The following is an 18639-nucleotide window of genomic DNA, read 5'->3' on the forward strand; positions in this document are numbered from 1 at the left end:
CACACACACACACACACACACACACACACACACACACACACACACACACACACACACACACACACACACAACATTTACATGCCAACACATGCAAACATCTGCAATTTGCAAAAATGAATAAGCAAGCCTGAAACTCACTTTTTAAAAATATGAAATACCAAAAATGTTAAGAAATCGTTACATGTAAAAAACAAAAACAAACAAACAAAAAAACACACACATTAAAAAGGCAAACATAAATGTAATTTTTAAAACATAAACCTAAAAAAGTAAACATAAAAACAAAAACAAACATAAATAGATAAACGTAACAAAAAGTAAATGGAAAAAAGGGTAAAATAAGTAAATGTAAAAAATTGTACAAAATGTTATAACATAAAACAATAATACAAAAATAAAAATAATTACGCAAAATATACATCCGTTAATAACTTTGCTTCTTCAATTGCACATAAAACTGTAAAATTTATGGGCATAAAATGTATCATTAAATTTTATTTAACTCGAAGGTGTTCAATCTCAATATATACAACAACAGAATGATGCCAGCTGGGAGATCGAGCGTACTAGACGCAGCTGTGGATCCAGCTCGTTTGAGCCTGGCGCTCAAATCCACAGTCCAGTTCGTCTTCAGTATGACTATGAGAAGGAAACGGCACCCAAAAATACGGCTCTAACGAGGAACCATCTGACACACATCTGACGAACCTCAGAAACACTGATACTGACTTAATGAAGAACGCATTCTTCCTGAGAGAGCAAAATGTCATGCACGGAGAGAACGAGAGAGAGGGGGAAAGAGAGCTAGGCAATTAAGATGAAGAGTGAAGGGGGGCAACTTCAATCAGAGCGTCTCACACATTGAACTGGCCGCACGGAAAGTGACATGACATGTGGCCAAGTATGGTGACCCATACTCGGAATTAGTGCTCTGCATTTACCCATCCAAAGTGCACACACACAGCAGTGAACACACTATAAACGGCAGAGGGCAGCCATTTATGCTGCGGTGCCCGGGGAGCAGTTGGGGGTTCGGTGCCTTGCTCAAGGGCACCTCAGTCGTGGTATTGAAGGTGGGAGAGAGCGCTGTACATTCACTCCCCCCACCTACAATCCCTGCAGGTACGAGACTCGAACCCACAACTTTTGGGTTATGAGTCCGACTCTCTAACCATTAGGCCACGACTTCCCTCCAGAAAACAGGTTGCAAAGAAAGAAAGAAAGCAAGAAAGAGGGCAGGAAAAAAAGAAAATAAAATTTTAATGCCAGCTCCCCGGTGTCATCTTGTTTTGTCAGGACATCAAATAGAATTGAGAAGTACAAAATAACAAGCCCAAACAGAGGTTTGGTCTGTTTGAAGCCTCTTGGTTTACCTTGTCCAGAGATATAGGGAATAGCATTGTCCATGCACTCATTTGGCACAGCGTGCCGTGAAAAAAAAAAGGATCTCATATTTCATGCGTGGTGTAATTATTTATTTGAATGTGCCATTTTAATTTCAAGAAATTTTGTTTAGCTCAAAATTGAAAAAGAAGTTTTAAAAAATTGCTAATAAAATGGGCAGAAAATCTGAGTAGAAAGTTCTAAAAAAACAGTTTGAGAAATAAATATTAAATTCATAATGGATTAAATAGAGATATTCTTGTCTCATATTTATGCATTTATGAAAACATCCACGTACAATTATTATTATTATGGTTTTTATTATAAAGCAAAAACACTCTAGGGCAGGAGCGCAGATATATCCATCTCCCCAGCCGCTTCTGAACTGCGAATAATTCCACTCCCTCTTCCTCGCTCTGGCTCTCTCGCAGCCCGTTTACAGTTCACATAAACAGGATAATCATAGTCACATTTTCTGCCCATTTACCGAGCAGATTCTGTGGGGGGAAAGCGGCCCATTCAAGGCAACTGTAAAAACCAGATTGCGCTTTAATTAACTTCTAAACCACAAACAAACAAGTTCTCAGCAGAGCTGGCCCGCTCTGCTGTAAAACAAACAAGCAGGGGCGAAGGAGAGCATGAGATTCAGCTTTGGCTTTCCCACACTAACTCAACCCCACTGCAGGTGGATGTCCCGAAGGGGTGGACCATCAGCCCCGGGACCCTCTGAGCTGTTGCTCAAGGGATATTCACTTGATCTCACGCACTAACTGTGGGTGGGTGCATTATGGATGTGCCACGGGCATGTGTCGTGCCTCGATGAGTGTTTGCCTTGGATTCGAGCACAAAAAATAAACATGTCTCTATTCTCTCTGCATATTAGGATGCAAAAAAAACAAAACAAATCTTCATGAAAACCAGCATGCTGAATTTATATTTTATATTGAATATCCTGACCCTTGACATCTACTGCCTTTAAGTCCTGAAAAGTGCCTACGTATGAGTTTGGAAATTGTAATTGCAATGTGATGTGCACTCAAGTGATTGCGGTCAGAATTAAACGGCACTTTGGGCAATTTCATAGTTATTTCTCTCGTTTTCACTTTCTGACAAAGACAGCTTTTTTAAGTTTAGTTCAAGTAAATAAAGAGCAAAGGATGTGCATTAAATGCATAATCTATTTACAATTGGCAGAAACCTACAAGTGAGGAATCTCACTAGCAATTTATCATAAAAATGTATTATTAATTTATTATTTAATTATTTTAAATTAAATATTTATTATTGCGCTGCCACAAAGAAAACACATTTCTGTTTAACTAAAAACAAATCTACATTATTAATATTTTCATCAAGCTTTACCTATTAAATACCTATTCTTCATCAACAGTCCACAACATGTTAACAATTACAATTTATGATCAAAACTAACTAGCAACCACAACGATTCCTTAACACACCCCAAACTCACAAAAATCAAGGCTGAAAGATCTTCCCACTGGAATCATCTCGTAACTGGCAGCAATAATCATTTCTCACCACAACGCAACCCTTACCCCAGGTGACCCTTGATGTGACTCTCCTCACACACACTAAAATACTGTCACAAAGCAGGACCGCTGAACGTCTCCCGCTCAACCCAGCCTGACATGTGCCACTAAAAACAATGGTGTCGACAAACTGCTTTCCACCACTTTACACCTTTCCACTACACCCTAACGGCCTTTCCTCCCTCCCGCTTCCTCCCTCTCTCTCTCTCTCTCGCCCTACTCATCCCGCTGATATGATTTATGGTTTACCAGCTCAGCGAGGTTACGCAACGTCGCGCATGCCTTCAGACGCGTTATTGGAGTCGGTGGAGATTTAATTAAGATCACAGTCGCACAAATCCTCCTCAAATTGAGAATTTACTCGAGATAATGGTCGTCACATCCTAGCATGGGAGAGGTCCCATTCTGCACAACGCCAAACGACAATGACGCTAATCCGTGTTTCCATGACATCAAATGAAGGCTTCGGTAAATTGCGCTTCGTGATTTGATCGGCCATGTTGTGATGTTTGTCGCCAGGGTCAATTAATATTGGGTTAGAGATACTGTTAGCGTGTGAGCTAATTTTTAAAAAGAAGACACAAATGAGCGTTGTAATTTGATAAATAATATCTAAACTTTTACAAAAAAAAAAAAAGAATATAATCTCTAAATTTATACTGTTCCACGCTAAAATTAGTTTTCAATGTATAAAGTTGCAGATGTGAGTCGAAGAAGCATCCGCAACCTTTTTTTTTGCTGTATATCATAAAATTGTCTTTCCGAGCAATTCGTCACTACACTGCTTCTTCCAGAGAGGATGCTCACCTGGTGTGCTTGCTGGAAACTTAGTACAAGAAAAGAAAGAAGAAATGCATCTTTTGAAAAAAAAAAAAAAACAAGCAAAAGTTTTCTTTCTTTATCTTTCTCCTCTGTGGGAGAACGAAGGAAAAAGTCAACAGAAAAGAACAGCTGGTAATGCCGTGTGTCATCATCACCAAAGTGTTCTGGATTCTTACCACATAATGTAGAGCAAGACGTCTGTGAAAGAGGTCAGCCGCATGAACGACTGACCAGAACCCCCACCCCCCCAAACTCTTTCCTATGGGAAATATCTATTCAACATACACACAGTTTGCTTGTTCTCCCGTCTCACGTAAACACACACATGTGAATATTCTCTCACACACCAACATTGTCGTCGCGGCTAACACGCGTCGAGCGGTAGAAATGACAGGTGTTGTCAGGCTCACAGCCTGTCAGGGTACAACATAAATGCAGTTCGGCCCCAGCCAGAGCGGGCCCTAATGCACTACTAATGAACAATAAATCAAGTCTGATTACAAACTGTCAGCCCAATCAGCTCTCACCCCTCTCTCGCGCTTTCTAAATGAAGGAGCCCGGTGGTCACAGCTGTGCGGCATTACCCTCCGCGAGGCTCCCTATTTAGCCTTTACTTTCCACACGTCCAGTCGTTACCTCTCCTGCCATCTTCGTATCGAACCCCCCACCGACCTCGAGTCCCAAACTCCCCAAACTAAATAATGACGACAACCAGAAACTGTCATGCTGATTACTGCATATCAGCATTCAAATCATTTGCTTTTAAATGCATCAACAAAATATCAACGGATTATTTTACAACATGCCTATCTTTAAAACAAGCAAGCGGCCCACAAAAACTACAGGAGAGTGTCAAAACTTTGCCTTAGTTTCAGCAATCACACTCCTGGCATGTGAACGGTCACACTCTTGCGCGCGCGCGCGCGCACACACACACACACACACACACACACACACACACACACACACACATACATACATACACGCACACACGCACACAAAAACGAGGGCCCATGACACAAGTGTCAAATCGGAGTGTGTCCCTGCCCCTTTTTAAATGTAGGTAAACGTGAAGGTGAACAAACCCTCCCCAACACACACACACGCCACAAATGTTCACAAGAATGAAAAACAAAACTAATCAATCTAACTTAAAATCTCAACAAATCCAACACTGCACAGCATGTGCAATCTAGAAACCTTTTTACAAAAATGTTTTGACTAAAAAAAAAAGTATCGGCATAACTGTAATTGTCTTCAAATAAAAACATAAATGTACAACACAAAATAGCATTTAACAAAAGCCTCATTAAAATCCTGCGCTTGTAAACTGCAACTGACAAGAAAAGCTTCAAACATCAACTTGTAATCGCATCACAGTGTTTACATGTCTCCTAACCAACCAGCATGATAGAAACTAATACAAACAGCATGCAGAGTAATTAAGCTCTCTTCCTTTTCCCCTGAACGTACTGCATTGTAAAACTTTTCTACGGCAACAGAAACAGCTCTTTCACTGAAAAATTACAGAATCAATCATATTGACAAACCTGACAAACTCCATTTGGCTGGCAGGGTAAACAGAGAGAAGCTGGGCCGTTTGGAGGATCGCGGAAGATGAGAAGACACGAGTCGCGGAGCAGAGGGAGAGAGAGCGAGAGGCAGAGAGAGAAAGAGAGAGAGAGAGGCGTTTACAGCGAGCGTGTGTGCGTGCTGCCGCGTCTCGAGCCTCTTTCCCGGGGATATGGACAGATTGCATGCGTGAGGTTGCTCTCTAGCTGACAAGATACAAAACTATCCAATCAACCACGCCCTTTCTCCACCAATCACAAGCAGCCCTCTAAACATAATCAATTCAAATGGGGACACAAGCAGCGCCAGGGGCCGCCGCAGGCCGTGTGTGTGTTTGGGGTGGGACGGGGGCAGGTGAAGCAATGCCTTTGTGTGGGACCCTATTAAAAAAAAGGAGAGAGAGGGAGGGAGAGAGAGAACAAAAAGGACCTAAACAAAACAAAAAGAAAAAAGCAGCACAGTTGATGGCTGTTAACCCTTTGACCCTAGTAAAGGTTTTGTCCGTGCTGGTGAAACAATGGAAGAGTGAAGAAAAGAAACCCTTTAATTAAACAACAGATAAGCAAACACTGTCTGACAGAGAGAAAGAGTGGGAAAAAAACAGAGATTCCGCAAGTTGTTATTGTTCTTATAAACGGGAATTGTTTATGGTAACACAAGCTTGGCCATTCACTTTAATGACAAAAAAGGGAGGATTTAATGTTTCATTTTTATTTAAAACAATGACAGTTATGTAAATTATATGAAATAAATATAAAACATAAAAGATCTTTTTACATTAAATTTTACAATAAATGTTACAGTCATTAAAAGAGTACCTTTTAAACTACTTGACCAGACACAAACTTTAACTACGGAAAAGGTTGCTGTTTCCATTCACAGACTGACTCTGTGTGTGGGTGCAATTCACCCTCCAATCCAAATCCACTAATTTCCAACATAAAATAACACACACCGCAGCCCCACTTCTGCTGTGAACGGTTAGAACATAAGTGCTCAGCGCTAGCAAGTGATTAAAACATCACCACCTTCTCACACTTTTTTTTTTATTAAAAAAAGGGGGAAAACACAGAAAAATTGCTTCGCCCCCTACTGGCAAATTTTATATTACACATTCAAAACCAAGAGACAAAGGCTAAACTTATTGCATTATTAGTCAATAGTTGACACAATAAGTCAAATTTAAATCGAAGGCTAATTTACAATATTAGCATTTCATTAAAAAATAAATCCATTGCAAGCAAGAAAAATTTTTATTTTAGCAAGATGTTTTTTTTTTTTACTTTTTAAATATTTAGCATTACGTTCATATTTTTTTGCTTACTGATTTTTTAAATGACTAAATAAATTAACACTATAACCTCATAAAAAAGTACTGTGGTGGTATCACAAACAAATACCATGGTACTGTACCTTAACAAAAAACAACACTAAATGATTATCATAATTAATAATAAAATTTAGGCAAGAACAAGTTTTTTATATACAGTATATATATTTTGAATTGCATTACTAAGACATTTAAAGCATGAAATATTATGAACATTTCAGAAATCAAATGCATTATTGATTTCATTAAAAATGTAATAAAAATAAAATGGATTTTTACAAAAAAAAGTATACATAATTAAAAAAAAAATCAACCAACTAAATAAATCTAAATAATAAATAAATAAATGAACACACACACACACACACTACTTCAGATTTGTTTATTGCTAAAGAAATAAATCAATTCCATTTTTAAAGAAGTTATACCTTCATAAAGAAGTAAACTGGTGGTATCACAAAGTAATACCATGGCAATGTACTTTGACATTAACAACATTTAATAATTATCATATTCAAATAGTGGAATTTATGTTGCATGTGTCCAAAAACATTGTAGTGCAATTGCATGAGAGGCTGTAAACAATGTCTGTAGACCATCTGATATGAGTTGTATTGATTACTGACTTAAAGAACCTAAGAATTAAAAGGTCTATATCTTAGAGAATAATTAAATATTTTATTGGTTCCCAGACAAACACTCTCAGAAGTGTGCACACATGCGTAAGCATACTACACACATTCTCAAGCAAGGGCAAAAAGGCAAGCAGCCATGCAAGTATGCACACATAACACATGCAGCCGCTCATATGAACTAACACACACACACACACACACACACACACACCTCTCCTATGCCGTCTCCCCTGGGCAGAATGTCGGCATATTCTCAATAAAACACCTTCTTAGCAGTAATAGGCCACTGTTCTCATTTCACTGCTCCCAAAGGGCTCATGATAAATTTAGCAGACATACAGTTCAAGCCTCCTCCTCTAGTCTCTCTCTCGCTCTCTCCCCATCTATCTGTGCTGTGTTCGGGCCTGTACGCCATAATTACCCATACTCTTTCTATCCAAGCCGTCTAATAGATCTTGCTGTTTATTCACTCCATCACTTTGTGAGTCACAGAACCAACACTATTCATTTATGTCTTGTTACAGATAATTGGAAAGCACAGGTTGACTCCTTCGCCAGACTGACACACAAACAATAACGCGCTCCATCTCAGATCAGCTTCGCGGTTCCCTGTATGACTGTCAGGGTGACACAGGGCCAAGGGGAAACTGATCCCAGATAAGCGTTTGCTGGTAACCTGCTTGAGTTTAGCATTTAAACCGCACAGTCATACAAATCCTCTTGGGAAGAGTCATTGCAAAACCACTACAGACGTGACGGGTTCTAGTATTACTACTATGACGGAGATATCTTTGCTCTTTTAGACCTTTGTGCGGGTCGAAATAAGCTCATTTGTAACGCTGTCCTGTGACTAAACGTAATCTGTTGTTTACTGAAACAGGTTTTAGCAGAACAGGTGTGATGTTAACAGAAACAGCTGGTGCTGTGGGCAACAACCTTCGTTTTGAAAGACCAATCACACACACGCGCACACATCTTGAATGTCACTTCTATTAATGAATGAGCAGAGACCAAACAGTCATCTCTGACCTCTGACTATCATGACGCCAGCAGTTTCAGTACAGTACGGTGTGTGGTGATGATATTTGGCGCAAGTATTTAAGAGAACAGGCAATCACTACAGACACTGCAAACTATACGCACAATTAGCAAAAGGCACGAGTCTGCTAAATATCGAGCAGATCTTGTTTGATTAATCGCACACTGAAACGTTAGCGAAAAGTGTGCCTTTGCTGTCTGTGCTTCGCTGCGGCTTTGCCTTCAGTCAAAACATGAGCTTTTGTTGGTGATGTTCGACATAAATGAAGTGGGTGGGGGAATGTTGTTTTCTTTATGTGCTATTATGATTGATTCAGAGTGTGTGCTTTTTGAGTCAGACACTATTTTTGGAGGCGTCATCAAAACATTTCGATCAGAGGAAAGAAAAAAAAAAACGTAAAAAAATGAATGACCATATTTGAGCATTAAAAAATATTGTCTTATATAAGAAGTTTTTTTTTTGCATTATTAATGTTGTATATTAATATGCACTGTATGCATATTAATATATGTGTATTAATATAACACAATTATATACTATAAATATATGTATTAAAAAACTCTCAAAAATATAGTAAAGAGAGTGATGTTGTGAAATATTATTACAATACAAAATAATGGTTTTCTATTTTAAGGTATTTTAAAATGTAATTTATTCCAGTCATGGTAAAGCTGAATATTGCAGCAGCCATTGCTCCAGTCTTCAGTGTCACATGATCCAGAAATCATACTAATATGCTGATTTGGTGCTCAAGAAATATTTAATCAATGTTGAAAACAGTTCTGTTGTAATGTTTTTGTGGAATATGTGTATATGAATATGTATATATATATATATATACATATACACACACACACACACACACATATATATATATACATATACATATATATATCTCAACTTAAACAATGTAATCAAATTATATATATTATATATATATATATATATATATAACCATAAAACAATTGCATCAGATACAAAAAATTTACTGGCATGTGATCAATGCAAGTGAACATCTTCGCTTTTACTCAACTCAGTCGACCATTACAAACAAAGCCGCACTAGGCCACAGCAGGGTATTTTAACATCTGTAATAAATATAAACCAACACCATGTGTGCTTTGTCTGCCCTTAATGACAATTTTAATACATTAGCTCATACAGAGAAATTAAGAAAAGAGAGTGAGAGAGAAAGAGCTGAACTACTCAAAGCAGTTAAACCTACACACACTGATCACAGTAGCCCATATTCCCCTTTCCCAAGCATCTCATGCTAACCGCTGACAACTGTAGGTTCTCCAGTGAACCCACAGGCCGTCAGATGTGGCTTCACACAAGAGACTTCCCAAAGCTTCTCATATAGCTGTTAGTGTTTTGGAGTCTCAAATACGACCTATATACATCTATCCATAAACTCCCCACAGGACGAATGAATCAGTCCTAGCAACATGGACCACACATCTGTATACCGTTGTGGAAAACGGACGAAAAGATGGAAAGAATTGAGGGATGAGAGGAGAGAGGGAGGAGACAAGAAGAAGGGGGTGGCGGGCGGCTTGGGGGGAGAAACGAAACATGACTGAAGTGAAAAGGTCTCGAAAATGGCACTGTAGCTTTAAGGGTCGGCGCTTGGAGTTGATGCAACAGCAATCTGATGGTTGGACGTTCCTGGCTGGGCCAGACGGTCTGGAAAAAAGCGTGATGACCTCATCATGACAACATCATCCAAACCTGTTTCTCATCTACACATTACACATAATGCATTCTTACAATATGACTAGAAAAAACAAACAGCTGAAGAGAACAGGATTGATATGTGGATACAACCGCAGATGGAGGACTGAGAAATACGCAGGCGGTTTTTCCTCAGAGCAAAAAAAAATAAAAATAAAAAATAGCGATTATGAACATATGATCATATATTTAAAGGAACTTAAACAAAAGATGATTCTGTCATCATTTAATTACCCTCATGCTGACAAACCTATTCTTCTGTGAGACACAAAAAGCACATTTTTGAAGAATATTTTGCCTGTTATTTTCTATATAGTGTAAGTTAATATGAACTGGGGCTGTCAAATGACAAAAAAAGTATAAACAGCAGTCCATATGACTTCTGAACAGAATGAAATTTAAGTTGTTATTGACTAAAAACCTTGACATCTGCCCTAATTCTCATTGGCGTGTCCACAAGTTTTTCTTAAGAGAAGTAGCAAAATCCAATTTGTGAATTAATAATATTTTTTTTTGAGTTAATGAATCAATTGATTTCTTTTAATTAGGAAGTTATGTAATATAAACTATATTAAGTTCACAAAACTCGTCTGAATAATTTGTTCATTAATCATACTAATCAGGTTCCCAAATGATCTGGTCAAACATTATCAGTGAACATTTATTTACATTTTTGTCTGTTTGTCTTTATGGTGTTTTTGTATATTTTTTGAAGCTTGAAAGCTTAATTCTGCATTTATTCATGCATTATTTGAAACTTCTCCATTTCTCAATGGAAGAAAAAGTCAAATAAATGAGTAAATGAAGACTTTAAAAAAAATTATAAATTATAATTAAAAAAAACATGTTACAGTAACAGTCTTGCATTTGATCAAATGTGACAGTGAGAAACTTCTATTTCAAATAAATGTTGTTCTTTTGAACTTTTTTATTCTTCAAAGAATCTTGAAAAAACAATCACAACTAGCACAACCTTTTTCAATTATGATAATAAGAAGCAATGTTTCTTGAGCAGCAAATCAGCATATTAGAATGATTTCTGAAGGATCATGTGACACTGGAGACCGGAGTAATGGCTGCTGAAAATTCAGCTTTGCATCACAGCAATAAATTACATTTAAAAATATATCCAAATAGAAAACAGTTATTTTAAATGGTAATAATATTAGACAATAGTACTGTCTTTATTATATCATTGATCGAATAAATGCAGCCTTGGTGAGTATAAAAAGAGTTGCCGGACTTCTGGTTTGGGCTGGCCGCCAAACGAGACTGCAAACAGCCTCATTGTCACCTCCAGAACAGAGCAGGGGATGACAGAGAGTCCGCAGCTCACATTGGGCTGCTCGTGGCTGAGATGGGCTCTACGCTGTGCTGGGGCTGTCTATAAGAGAGGCTGGAAGCTCTGGCCGAGCTCCAGCGAGCCCCAGCACACCGCACCGCTAATGAGTTACAGATTGCTGCACTGTGTTATACATGTGTCAGGACAATGCCATGGGTCTCTACCAAAAACACGGTAGTTAAAAAAAAGACTAGAGAAAAAAAAACTGCAGAGAAGAAAGAGGGTATTAGTGAAGGAGAGCCAAGGCCTGACTTCTGCACTGTGTCATGTAGCACTCTATGAAGACGAGGAATTGCAGTCTGTGTGTGTGCGTGTGTGTGTGTGTGTGTGGATGGGAAGGAGGGGGTGCGGGCCCTTCATCGTTTGTTAAAGTGAGAGGACATTATCGCTTGACCTCCACTTGCCCTCCCTGCGACTGCATATGATCATGAAAGAAAAGCAAAGAGAAACAGAAGGAGAAAGATTGTGCAAAACAGCTACACTGATTACTTCCTGTGACATCATCAAAACGCTGAAAAAACGGACATTTCTGACTATTGAAGACTGGGAGAATGAGTCTCGTTCACCACAGAGGACATTAACAAGAGAAGTCATAAAACACTTCTTTAGTGGCTGGTGTTTTAGTGTACTAGCGGAATCCTGCGATCAAGGTCAAACAATAACTTGCCAAAAGTGAGTAAAATAATAAATACATAAATAAACATAAATAAATATTTCAAACCATGTTTTTGTCTGTGTTTTTGTTTTAACTTCACAACAAGCACCTATGCAAAGAAGCTGAAGAAGAAGCTGTTTTTTTGGTACAGTAACAAACTCCTCCAGATGATTCGCACATGTTTGGAAGAGACCGGTTCGTTTCCACCAAAATAAGCGAACAGACCAGCTGATCTCAACAAGCGTCAACACTGTCTAAGGAAACAAACAACCTCTCTTTTCAGGCTGCCTATTGACACCATGTTTGTTTTGCTATATCTTCTCGACAACTCAAGCGTGAACAGAAAAAGTTTATGCTCAAGCAGCCTTTAACGGCAAAAATTCACGAATGCACGAGGATAGGCATGGCATTTACACTGTGCAATGATCAACTAAACCACAACGTGTCTAGTAGGGGCATTATGCCAACGGGCCAAAACCATGTCAAAATAACATTGTCAACCCAGCTGCACGTCAAAGTAATCCTCCATAGGTGGCAGCTCCCTACCCATCATCCCTTGCGGCAACGCACAGTTAACCACACCTGCTTTCACAGCATTGCCGCAAATAATCCTCACTCTTTTTTCAATCTTCTTTATTTTCCCTCATTCCACGGAGAGGGTGGACTATCAAGGAAGGTCCGCAAGTGTTGTTCCTAATTACCTATTTCTCCACTCCTGATCCTGTGGCGGGCATAATTAGTTACCTGGGGCTGCAATCCAATTTGAAGTGATGACAAGAAAGCGATCCATGAAAAAGTAATAAGTTAAATCCAATTTCAGACTGCCTCTAATTAAATGCACATGGAACTAATGACTCAAGCCCTACCATTTCAGTGATAACCGTAATTAGCAAGGAGGGAGTTGCACTCTCTCTATCTTCCTCTCTCTCTTTCTCTTGTTGACTCTCTCTCTCGTTCTCTGCTGTAGGTGTAAAGTGGTGAAGTGGCATGGACTCTTTTAATTACACGTGTCATTTTGTGGGTGATTTACTCGTGGTTTTTTGACCAGCCAAGTGTGTTTAGCCTCTGTCACTACAGCAGATGTTTATGGTGTTCTATGTTGTGTGTCATATTAATAAAGTTTCCCCCCCCATTTAATAAAAAAAAAAATCTTCTAATGAAGAAATATCAGACATTTTGTCCGTTAATTGTCCAGCATTCAATGCGCTACTTACGTTTGAGACACGCCCATTGATTAGTGAAAGTTCCCATGAATTCACTACTGTACCTTGTGTTAACTTTAAACAGCCCAACAAATAACAATTAGCATGCTACAATTACATTTCTCTACTTAAATTTTCAAAGTCTTAGGTGGACGGAGACCGAAATGCTGAATTGGTGATAAAACAGTCACAAATCAAATTAATATGCTCTAGAGTAAAGAAAGCAAATTGAAGTTGGCTTTTGGCGCCTCAGTACAGCAATAACACCTAATAGAGATCAGCATCTAATGATAGATAGATCACACAAGACATCAAAGAGCTATTGGGTTCTCAGATAATATAATGAGCTAAAAGAGTAAGTGGATAGAATGAAGGAAAGAGAAAGTTCAGAATTACATACTACCACACTACATATATAGTGTGCACAGTAAGAGCATTTTCTACATGCAAGGGATGAGCGTCTATATGTGACAAATTGGTCAGTAGGCTATAAAATAAGGCATAATACACTGGGTACTATATCCCACAAAGCACTGTGCTCAACTTCACAAAGCACTACCACAACAGGAAGAGACATAAAAGTGCTAATTTTATGTTATTTATAATTGTGACAGGCCTAGCGGAGTGGCTGTTCCCACCTCAGATTACAAAAAAGAAAAGTAAAACAACTGATTCAGAACATAGCATACTGTAGGCTACATGTTTGAAATGTTTATTTCTGCATACTGATTCACTTTAAAAAACAAACAATCAAACAGTAGGCAGTATACAGCACAAAGTAGTATTCTAGGATTCTATTCTGAACACAGTCAAGATAGAAGAGAGCATGAGGGTGAAAGACAAAAACACACATGCTTTCTTTTCACTGGTGTGAGTGACAGGTTGGCCATGCTCTCTGTATACATTAATAAATTTGAATTTTAATTTTGTCTTTGTGTGCTGAGGCTGGTCTGCTCCTCCTCTACGTACTGACAGTCTAGATAGTGGAATCTGCCAGCCGCTGACCCCTTAGCCTGATGAGTGAAGCTGTTTAGCTTGATCCTTTTGGCTTTATCTCAATGCCAACAAATTCACACAGAACCTAAAGGTCACAAGCCGCATTTATTCCCTTGTGGCTTATTTCCAGTGATATCTACACAACCAAAGTTCTTTTACACTACATGACATGATACTGATATGACACATCGTACGGCTGTACGATTTGGGGGGGAAAATTTAACTGCATTTTGTCTGATAAAAATTACGATTGCGATTTAAAATGCAAATTTTTTTTAAAGCTTCATGTTTGCTGTTCTTGTTCGTAGGGTTGAGTGGTACTAGCTTGTGCAAAACTTGTGTCATGTTCCTAGGGTGTTACTATGTGATTGCAAGGGTGTTTTAGTTTAGCTATGTGGTGTTCTGTGTGAAATGAGCTTCAAGTCCCTGTGATATTCAGGTCACTTCTTCAATGCATGTATGTTTTTCCCACATTTTATCATCTGCCAGAATGAAAATTGCAAGTCCAAATGCTTAGAAAACTAACAACTCAACATGCCGTACAATTTGAGGTATCACTTATGTCTGTTCATTAGCAAGTGCCACTAAAAATATAGTCATTACATGCACAAACTCGCTCACTCAACACAGGGATGTGTGTTAATTATCAAATATGCCCCTTGGTCTCCTGCGATTCCGCCACGAAACAAACAACATCCACCTTGCTCAAACAGAGATAAGGATCTGAGCGAGAATGATCTCAAATAAACGTAAATATTGCATCAGACACGGCTAGCTGCTCTCTTTTAAAGGGGCGCGGATGGGGAAATGAAAAGGGCCGGATTTGCTTTGCATCACAAAGGGTAGGCAAATAGAAAGCCCGGAGGCTGAGACAGGAGCCAGGGCTGCTCCCGGGCGCCCCCTTTAACTGCTGCTGACAGAATTAATGTGAAACCAGAGAGAAAGAGAGAAAGAGAGAGAGAGAGAGAGAGAGAGAGAGAGAGAGGACGTCATACTTACTGTACCTCTATTCAATAAGCTAATGTTGTTTGCTCTTCACACTTGCACACACATTAGATATCCATGTGCTCATAATGTGCTAAAACTGACAGGATTTCATTGAGTGTGGTTTGTTAGATTACTGTGAGTGATGAAAGAACACTACACTAATGTGCTGCCAACTCTTCAGCCCTGCCTGCCTTAATTTCCTGTTTGTCAAGCTTTGACAGGTACATGTTGTACCACCAACCGTCTGTATAAATGTAAACAAATAATGTCTGATCACCCACATAAACACACACTCACACACACACACACAAATATATGTCAGCACCAGTACCGTTCTATGGGTAAGAAAAAAATCAATCTCTTTATTATCTCAGTTGTTTCTCCTAGATTAAATGAGAAGCAAATGGAGATATTTGCATCTGTAAACTTCTTAAAGTTGGTATGAAACTGAAAATTAACCCTATCTATTTTCTAAATGCATGTAATTTTGAACAATTTCTCCATGCATGTTTCAATTTTAATTTTTTGGACCTTGTAATGTTTAATCAAAGACCTTCCTCCACTTGAGTGCAACATCCACATCTCAAAATCCAATCAACAATTGATGCATAGAACCAAGTACCCACCCTACATTTTTTTCTTTTACCATAATCCGTTATACTCAGATATGACAATATGGAAGAAAACATCAGTCACTATTTCCGTTTAATTTCAACTTTAATGTCTCAAACTGTGCTCAGATTATTCAAGACACCAATGATTTCAAAATGAACTCCAATATTTCTCCCAAAATCAAATCATCTGAGCATTGCAGTTTACGTTTGTTTTACAGGTCAATATATTATGTCAACAGTTTTCTCATTTGCTTCTGTTGTATTTCTGAGACAGTTGAGATTTCTGCTAAAACATTCTGCAAACTCCATATAGGCTCCTGAGCAATCTAAGTGCAACACTTGAGGAACATCTGAGCTTTACATGCGCACACGTACCTGTGGTGCAGGTTGCTTGTCATTGTTTTTTGGGGACTTGTGGGCACTGCTTTGCTGTTGCTGTTGGAGAAGGATTTGTCGTGCAACTTGTAAGGCCTGGGTGAGAAAAAAGACAGACAAAAACAATGTGAGAAAACAAAAGTTCATGAACAACAGTTTCAGTAGTGTTATGTTTCTGTGATGGGGACTGACACTCCCTTGAGAACGGCTCTACTGCTTTTTGGTATCAAAGATGTGATCTAAATGATGCCATGTTGTTACAGCTGGGTTAGATACCATTTTTCCTCCCTGCTTATTTTAAACAAATGCACAACTTAATTTGGTCACATGCAATGATTATTTGCCAAAACAAACAAGTAGGTGAAAAAGCTGATAGGAAACAGTTTACAAAAACAGTTACCACAAACAGTTAACAAAATGTTCTTGTTGAATAGCTTACAGTTACATGGAACAGGGAGGACACAAGCTGTTGTTTAATCTTTCTGAATATGTTCAGAATAGAATAATAGCATACTGAATACTACTGTATTCTGCATACTTTTATTTGAAGAAAATAAACAATTCACATTATGCATTAAATATCTGCTGCATGTTGCATGTTTAATTTAGCAAATTTAGGGTTTAGTTCTCAGCTCCGGAAAAAAAAATACATTTTTATTTTATGTTGGTACATAATACATAAAAAAGTTGAATGTGCAAATATCAGTTGCCAAAAAGAAACCAATTTTAACAAAAGATTTAACAAAAATATTTTCAGTAAACAATGTGCCTGCTAGGGTAAAAATCAACTAGCTGCTACTAAATGTATTATGTATAAACAATAAATTAAATATAATTGGGTTATTAATATAGCATTTTATATTATAATTTACTATCCTTTAAAATGTAATAATAATAATATAATCAAAATATGTTTTAATTCAAAATGAGTCAAAAAGAGATTTTAAATTGTGGCTGATATTGCTTCTGGTTCATTTATTACATTGGAAAGAGAAGGTCATGGAAAATGCATTGCATTGTGGGATACAGTAACCAACACAGTATACTCTGTTGCATACTGTATGTTTTGACAAATGTATTAGATGACCTGGCTATACTATCCACACTAAATGGTATGTATGGTAGTGTGGTATGTGGAAAGCAACCTCTCTCACTTTCTTTCTTGCTACGTTTATCTGTTTGTCTCTCTCCCCCTCCCTCCCCCGTTCATAAAGCAAATAAAAAGTTTATTAGACTTCAAAATATCTGTCAAAAGACATGGCCCTCTGAGTGGAAAACAAAATACAGTGCAGTCACATGTTTACTGGCTGGACTACTCCCTCCCCACCCCACCATAAATAATCAGACATGCCATCCAGAGCAAACAAAAGCAACAGCAGTGCTGGGGAAAAAAAAGTTCTCCAGTCGAGCAAAAAAAGGCACCAATACCAAGAAAAGCAAGCAGCGTGTTCCCATAGAACAGCAGGGGCAGACTCACACCTACACCAGAGAACCATCTGAGTAAATAACCCGCTTCATTCTTTCCACCCTCATCACACCAAAAACTCCCACAATTCAACAAACAGTCGCAGGAACATCTAAAACCCTTGGGCTTCTCGGTGGGTGGAGTTCAGATTCTATTATCTGATATTAGTGACTTGTTATTAGCAACCTGATGCTATAAACTAAAGTGTTCGAGAAAGTGTGCAAAACACGTTGGTTGGCACTGAATGTGATGAATTTTACATCATTTCATGTAAAAAGAGAGGAAAAGCAGGTGTTTTTGAGAGATAGGACGGGCCTGTACAGTATTAGAGAGTAAAGGGTTACTGTCTGGTCCTGCTCTCCAAGAGCTGAATAAAGAAGCTGTGGAGATGAGAACTGAAGCGCTGGGCAAGAGAAGCCAGCTGTTTGTGTATGTGTGTGTGTGACCTTCTCATGCACTGGAGTTGTGGGATGACATCATGAGGCAGGAATATCATAACAGGCTACAGAGGGGCCACTTCATCATCATTATGGACAAACACACATAACACTACACTATATTACTGCACATTAAAACTTATAACATATATTCACCACAGACGTAAAAAGTAATTTTCCTTCATGTTTGAGATATCCTGCAAAAATAATTTTCATCAATCAGTATTTGTCTCATTTCCAAGTAAAAACAAACAAAAAGTATCTGAAGAGCCGGTAACACTTTACAATAAGGTTTCATTTGTTAACATTAGTTAACTACAATAGTTAACATGAACTAATGATGAAAAATTCTTCTACGGCATTTATTAATCTTAGTTCTATCATGACAACTCTCTGAAGATTTTAGCATGATAAAGGATATGACAATGTTAATGTATTTGGACTTGGCGGAATAGATCTGCTACGCTGCTGCTGTTGGTTATTGCTGTTGTTGTAGATTAT

The 18639-nt window shown here is 38.3% G+C and overlaps 1 protein-coding gene across 2 annotated transcripts in view; it reads right to left on the reverse strand.

The window, feature by feature from the left end:
• foxp1b (forkhead box P1b) overlaps positions 1 to 18639 on the reverse strand; it is a 108055-nt gene that overhangs the window by 48097 nt on the left and 41319 nt on the right. For both annotated transcript variants that reach the window (XM_016458566.1, XM_016458565.1), the window contains exon 3: positions 16237 to 16332. In XM_016458566.1, coding sequence (XP_016314052.1) covers positions 16237 to 16332 — 96 coding nt within the window. The remainder of the gene's footprint in view (positions 1 to 16236; positions 16333 to 18639) is intronic.

The sequence above is a fragment of the Sinocyclocheilus anshuiensis genome, unplaced genomic scaffold (genome assembly GCF_001515605.1).
Source record: "Sinocyclocheilus anshuiensis isolate Anshui unplaced genomic scaffold, SAMN03320099.WGS_v1.1 scaffold615, whole genome shotgun sequence".
NCBI classification, from domain to species: Eukaryota; Metazoa; Chordata; class Actinopteri; order Cypriniformes; family Cyprinidae; genus Sinocyclocheilus; species Sinocyclocheilus anshuiensis.